Source organism: Siphateles boraxobius, unplaced genomic scaffold (assembly GCF_051911475.1).
Source record: "Siphateles boraxobius isolate OS27281-9 unplaced genomic scaffold, OSU_SipBor_1 57, whole genome shotgun sequence".
NCBI lineage: Eukaryota > Metazoa > Chordata > Actinopteri > Cypriniformes > Leuciscidae > Siphateles > Siphateles boraxobius.
The window spans coordinates 376,178-383,614 of NW_027509183.1; the positions used below are offsets into that span (position 1 = coordinate 376,178).

General features: G+C 40.6%; 1 protein-coding gene across 1 annotated transcript; it reads right to left on the reverse strand.

Annotated features, from left to right (window-relative positions):
- Positions 1–647: 647 nt before the first annotated feature.
- LOC143715221 (4-galactosyl-N-acetylglucosaminide 3-alpha-L-fucosyltransferase 9-like) lies at positions 648–3,155 on the reverse strand. The gene is made up of 2 exons (XM_077206864.1): positions 3,104–3,155; positions 648–1,921 (listed from the first exon to the last, which is right to left on the reverse strand). The coding sequence occupies exon 2, from the start codon at positions 1,911–1,913 to the stop codon at positions 816–818; it is 1,098 nt and encodes a 365-aa protein (XP_077062979.1). The 5' UTR covers positions 1,914–1,921; positions 3,104–3,155; the 3' UTR covers positions 648–815.
- Positions 3,156–7,437: the final 4,282 nt, after the last annotated feature.

Here is a 7,437-nt window from a genome sequence, read left to right on the forward strand (position 1 = left end):
AAAAAACGTATCTAAGCGGTCTTCCTTTTCTTCTCAAACAAACTAACTGCATCTTAAACAGCCCAAGTTTTAAAATTTCCCGGGGTACAAGCCCCCGGACCCCCGTTAAAATAAAAGATTCAACATGCAGAGCTAAAAAAGCCTTTTCATTTGCACTAGGCCTACTAGCGACGCCCCCCTGGACATGCATACACGACGCAAGGGCGCCCGCGCTACAAAACTAACATTTTTCTTTAAAACATTGTCTTACCTGCAAGCGACACACGAGTATCATCCCGCTGTCTCTTCTTTTTCCGCCCTCGACTCTTGGTGCCTTTTCGAGGCTATGTCTGAGGTCGGTGTCTGTCAAATTTGACATTGATTGAGGCATAATCGAACAGACCACTGAGAGGTGGGGAAGGGGGGGCACCAGAGGGAGACTGGCACAGGAGATTCACCTTTTTCTCGACTAATTTGGTCTAGGCCTATATTACTGTTGTATTGCTTTTGTATATTAACATGCTTTAGACATTTTATTTGTTATTTATACTAGTAGCCTATTGTGATGATTTTTCCCGACCCAGATTTTTTGGTGCCCTACGCGCAGTGCTTGATGTGTGTGTGCGGGGCGCCGGCCCTGTGCAAAAACATTAAAAACCTTTCAAAAACATTAAAAATCTCACTGACCCAAAACATTCCAAACAACCTTGAGAGAGATATAACATTTATTAACTTTTGCCAGTTTTTTTATCCAAATTTACAAAAGAGCAAGGGTCAAAACACTTTAAAAACCATCGGCATATGTAAGAAAATCCACAATCAAAGGTGAACATCAATCAATTGAAATACCATTCATAGAGATCCCGAATTTCTTTATATTCCTTGTGTGTAGCTATATAATCACAAGCAGTGCATATGGGCAGATCAAACTCCTGCTGCTGCAGTAAATGAGGAGTTGGAGAGAGATATTTCCTCCAGTTAAAGAACCTGCGATATGCTTCTTCGTCCTTGTCCAGCTGAAGAAGATATTCTGCTAGTGACTTTGCATCTGGGAAGTCATTCACATGAATGAAGGCATCGCCGGGATAAAAGTTTTCATAGTTTTTTCTGGGAGGACCCAGAACCACAGGGACGGTTCCTGCAGCAAGCGGCCCATTTATCTTCTCAGTGATGTAGTCCTTGTGGATGGAGTTCTCAAAGGAAAGGTAAAACTTGCAGCTTGCTAGGGTAGGATAGTATTCGGAATGATCCAAGAACTTTGCATAAGCCTTTCCGAACATATGCACTTGGATGTGTTTGCTGAGTTCTTGGTAAAACTGGATCCTTGTGCCGACACCTGTTGAGCCACTGTTACTCACAATCCAACACACCAGTTTGTCCTTTTTGGGAATTACAAACTCCTCATCTGGTTTCTTCCTGACAGTCAAATGCAACCTGGTAAAAATATCAGCATCCTGTCTGTAGCTGAGAGTGTGATTGAACAGGTTTTCTATACCTGTTTTTTTCTGAGTGTTGGTCGGTGATTCTAAATTAAACCAAATCCACTTCTGGAACGGAGGACGGGGAGATGGAGGAAGGTTGGTCAAGTCCCAACTAATGGACTTGTGATAAATGAGGACAGCGTCTGCATTGCTGTAGAGAGATCTATCATCCGTCAACAGACAACTATCGATATTGAAAATAGTTTTGCAATCATTCAGGTCAAATCTGAAATCTTCAGGCCAGAACCACATCAGAAGAATAGGTTTGTCTTTTGCTGCATCAGAAACAGAGCTCTTGTTCGTGTCAGAGTTGTATTGTTTAAGAATAATAAGTTGAGGTGGACAGTTGTTTGATGGTGATAACCAAAAAAACATGATTATCAGAGAGATGAAACCTGCAAACATCACTATTAGACTCGGACGACTAAGTGATGAGCCATTTGTGATTAACATTTTCAGATCTGAAGAGAAGGACAAAAAGAAGTATTTGTTATTGAAAGCAAATAATTAAAAAATGTCTCAAAAAATGCAGTCAATTTCTGAAATTTCTGAAAATAACTCTGAGGTACACATATACAGGAACTTTAATATATGATTATATGACATACTATATGGGTTAGGGGAACACAATTCTTTAATATGTGCCCTTAATGTACAGTTAATGTCAAAGGAGCAATTGAGGGGTTGTATTTAAAGCAACATTTTAAAGTTTAAAAATACATCTTTCAACAGATCTTTTAAATCATTTTACATTTTTCTTAAAATAACATCTCTCTGGTTTTTCAATACAAATCAATTGTCCGAGATTAATAACAATGACTTCTTCCAAGTTCACACTGACACAGAGTGTATAAGGTTTAAAGCTTATTTGGCGTGCTGTCCGGGGGAGGGCTCCGAGCTCCGAGTTCGGCCCGAACCTATACACCCCAGTTTTAAGTGTATTTAGGACTATAAAGTGAGGAGATGGGGTGGTGGAGGGATGCTGTTAAACTGAAAAAATGAACGGAGGTAAGTTTGCTGTGTGTATTTACACCTCTTGACTTGTTGATTGAGTTGATTAGCAGAGTGTGCTCCACTCGTGTCTAATTAGGTTTGATTATCTGAGTGTGCTCCATGTGTGTTTAATTAGGTTTAGTTATCTGAACGTGCTCCTCCCGAACTTTGTCAGTAAAACATCATTTCTTCCAAGGGTTACTGACAGATGAAGCAGCATGTGTAGCCTCTAATGGTATAGAAATTAGACCTTCTCTTAAAACAAAATACAACAGTGTAAAAATCCCTCATGCAACATTTAATGCCATGACTATGAATTTAAGACTTCCTGAAACATTTAATGAATAATACATTTAAGACCCTTTAAAGGCCTTCATTTGTGGAAGACCCCTTTTAAGGCATGTAGAAACCCTAGGCTATAATAGCTACAGCAATGAACATTAATCATCATCTTGAACATTTTTAATTGTTACACGTTTAATCATTATCTTGAACAAGATAAAAAAAAAACTACTCTTTAGTAGACTCTTATTCAAACCAACTTACAAATAAATAAACCATATCAAACGATAAGCTTTAATATTTTATATTTTGATTGATAAATATCAAAATATATTTTTGGAACGAATGTATATAATTTATTCCTCAACCTGTTTGGCAAACCTTCAAAAAGAAGAAAATATGCAATGTGCAGTTCTGGGTCATGTACAAACCAAATACGAAAAGAAGGATTTGCATATGTGGTTTCCTGTTCAAACAGTTTATTTTTTGTTTCAGTTGTAAGGAACTCAGCTTTTTGGAAATATTAATAATCAATAATATCTTGTTATTATTAATTATAAATATTTGGGTCAGTTAATTGGATTAACTTGATGTGGCTGAATTAATATTACAATCAATTAATCAGTTCTTCCAACGTACTATTTTGATTATTAATTTATTCTAATAAAGGGTATCTTCCATGGCCACCGAAGAATAATTATTTCTTCGCCTGTACAGTACTTTGAGCCAGTAGCAAAAACCGTGATCGTAAAGTGACTTGTATTGCAAACAAAACAGAACCAAATACATATTATGTACAAGTTTTATTAACTAAATATAGATATTTATATGAATATAAATAAACTAAACAACATACACACCTGAATACATAAATAGGTTAGTGATAGGATGAAATTGGAAACCGGAAGAGGGTCTATGAGAAGAACCATTAGAATTTCATTTTCACATTTCATTGAATTGAATACTTGCATTTGTAATGGGAACAATTCTTGAAGTTGTTGAAAATTGGAGTCGTTGATGGTTCCGGCAGTGTCAAGTGGAAGTTGGTTGAGCGTTCTCTTTCTCCAGGAACGCATGACTGGTTTGGTGAAGGCCTGGGACTCTGTTGAGGCCACGCCGAGCACCCAGGAGAAGTGAGGAAGTCGGAAGGATGGGTGATTGGAGTCGTTGTTGGTTGGAGTCTTTGTTCCAAAACTCCTGAGATTGTCCTTGGTTCTTTGTGAGAGAGTCTTCTCTCTTTTCCATGAGGCCGGATCTGGTTGGAATCGAGGCCTGCTGGGCCCTGGGGCCCCCGTGGAGGGGGAGGGGGCTCCCCAGTCTCACCAGAACATTGTTGCGGCTGGATGAAAAAACTAAGAGAGGGAGGTCACATGTGGACTGTCTCTAATAAGGCCTGGAGAAGATCCTCCCCTAAGGGTTGAACTCGACCAATCAGAAAGGGGACATGTCTGAGAGGGAAAGTGGCTCTTAGTTGATTTACGGATCTTTGTCCCATAATATGATTATACCTTCATTAATGCTAAAATAGCTATAACACATCCACACTGCATTCTAGAAGAAGGTTATGTACATCAAAGTGTGAGTCATTAAATGAGGATTATTTAGGTAGGAGGCATTATACAGGTGAGGTTACATTGATCGTTAGTTGGTTGTATACCAGGATACATACCATAATATATACCTAATAGTACACGAGACAGTAAACCATTTACACTGTTTCTTTCACAGTTTTATGCATGTTCATTTATAGATCAGTTAGTCTATGATTAACGCAGCAAAGGCTGTTTTAAAGAGGGTTTCTGTTTCATAGTCTCTCTCTTGAGTATGTGGCCACATTCCTCGGAGGTCGTAAAATCTCCTTATCATGCCCTGTAACACGACACTGTTTCTTTCACATGTGTTTGTTCATTTGGGCTGTGTGAGGAGTTTCATAAACCTTTGTATATAATGAATAAATAGTATGTGTCTGATTGGTCCATACCCTACAGATCCCCCCTCTCGATCGTTGTTGTCCCCCCTCAAGGACAACCACGAGCGAAGTTGGAAGTGCAGAGAGATCGGACACACACTTGTCATAGAAGGCTGGAAGGCCATGGTGGCCTCTGGTTGCTCGTGTCTTCTGGAGCGGTGGTCGTTCCACGGCTGGTGATGTGGACAGTAGCCAAGTCCAGGTCTCTGCAGCAGGTGTTGAGGCAGCAGGTGTTGGGACATTCTGAAGTTCATTAGTTTTGGGGCAGGTGTTTCCTTGTGGTTGCAGGAAGTGGTTAGGCCTCTATGTAGCATAGAGAGGTTTTCAAGCTGACATGGTGCTGGTGGCCGTAGGTCAGAAGGTGGTTGTTAGCCTCTCAGTCACGAGAGGTCTGAAGGATTGAAGTGTTGTTCTGTCCTTATGGTGGTGCCGACGCAAGCTTGCCTAAGCTGGGGTGGGCAAGGAGTTGGAAGCTTGTACCTTACAGGACTCCTCGGGTGAGTCCTGTGCAGGGAGCTATTTTGCGTGTGTCAGCGGCTCCAGTAACTCTGAGGCAGGTGCGTCCAGCTGTCCTTGCGGAGCCTCAGATTGACACCTGTGTGAAGGGTATGGAAGAGGATGCTGTCGTTGACAGCCGTGGTCTTCCTGTGGTGTTTGCAGGTTGAGGGTGCTGTCCTCCATGGCTTCTCCAAGGGGCTTGGCTGGTACCTGGGTTGTTGCCATGGTGACAGTTCTGTGCTGGTCCTGGGCATGCTCAGTCCAGCTGCATTGAATCTGGTTCGAACCTCAGTGTCTAGCTGGTCTGTAAGGCTTTGGGCACAGGTCCGCTCCTTGTGGGACGCTGTGATCTATTATGTGAGGTTGTTTACCTTCTGTTTTATACCCATAAGGTGGGGTAAGGAGATGAGAATCTTGATCACCCCGGTGTGGCTGTAACTCTGGCTTGGGTCATGGGTCGTTTGTCCTCTTCTCTCATGGTGCAGTTCCGTTGGCTCCGGTGCCGTCGGATGTCAGCAGCCATGGGTGGAACAGTGTTCCTCGCGATGGCTTGTCAGTCTTTTCGTTCTCCTAACCGGTTAAGGTCAGGTTAAGCAGAGGATCTGCAACATTTTGGCACACCTGTGGTGAGAGACTAATGCATCACCCTAGAAAGTTCAGAGCCACGGTTTAATGGGTTCGCTAGATATGTAGCATAAAGCTAGGTATTTCATGTGTAGCTAGCTAGTGAAGTGTGTATTGTATCCTTATCATCTTAGCTGTGAATGTTAGGAGGCTAAGACTTGTGTGGTTCCGAGAGTATTTCCTGGAAAGGGCATAGTCGAGATGAAATAAATGACTTAAGATGGTTCTTATGACTAAAATATTTCTCTGGACTTAACTGGTGGTTCACTACGGCTTGACGAAGTGAAGAATAGGAGGAAAAAGGACAGCTTTCCTATTCAAATTATGCTTATTATCAATCCTCAGGACTATAGTTATGCCCTAGTAATCGTTGAAGTTACTTGTGTTGCAGGGTCATAAAAATTAGTGCACTTGTTGAAAATAAACAAAATCACAAATAAAGGTGTCTCTGGTTCCTTTCTGGGCCCTATGGGAAATGGAACCACATTTGAACAAGAGAAGAAATGGAAATAATTCATATACATGACAGTATAGACAAGTGAATAGCTGACTGCTATTATTATCGAAGTAAAATAAAAATAAAAAGGACTTAAGTAAGTGATCAAAACAGCCGGAATGATCTGAAATTGAGAGTAATCAATAGCACTAGTGACTAACCTTTAGATTTGCCTGGACCAACACTCCATAGTGGGTCACAGCTGTTGCGTGTTTAAGACCACACCGTGTGTGTCCCTCCAAAGGTTTAGTCAACATGCTGATGAAAATTCTCATAACTATAAGAATTCTTCTCTAGCTACACAGCTTACATGTAATTAAACTTGGGTTTAATTGACAGGGCATCTGCAAATTTAGCCTACAGCGCTCAGCAAGGACTATGCCTAAACTAGTGAAGGTGAAATTCAGCTGAGAAGAATTGAAAGTAAGGAAAGAGAAAAATTAGAAACCCTAAATGGGGTTAAAGAAAGTATTTTAGAATACTTTGCGCTGTATACATAAAAGCTGTAATTAAGGCTTCAAGTAAATGATGCTAACCGCTAACTGTAGAAGTTATTATGTAGCTTAGCCTAAGCTGGATGGATGCTAGGTTAGCTTAGCTTAGCCTAAGCTGGATGGACGCTAGGTTAAGTTAGCTTAGCCACCTAGGCTGGTTTGATTACAAAATGACGTCACGAGTTAGCACTTCCTGTGACAAGTCGTTGTCATGGGAACCAGTGCATGTCAGAACAATTCAACAGTACCTGAAGAATGTCTACACATTTTACTGAGTTATGCATGTTTAAACGGGTTAAAAGGGGGCACCTATACTTTAAGTCTTTCAAGAACTTGATGTTACATTCAGTAAAATGCTAATGTGTTTTGGCATTTGCTAATTTTACTCATGGAACTCTTCTCTTTACTTTACACAACTTATTCTATTCGTTTACAAAGTAAGGAAATAGATTTGCTGTAAGTCAAAGCTTGTCTAAGCCTATATAGTTACGTCCCTCTCATGCATAAATGCTGACTTTTCAGCGAGTGAACAGTTTTGATCGCTAGGTAGCTCTCTGCTTGTGGATGCAGCTAAAAATTTAGGTGAATTACATCAATCTAACAATAATTTGTAAGGCCTTT

Excerpts from the sequence above, each read along its gene's own strand:
- LOC143715221 (XM_077206864.1), bottom strand. The coding sequence starts at position 1,913 with ATGTTAATCACAAATGGCTCATCACTTAGTCGTCCGAGTCTAATAGTG.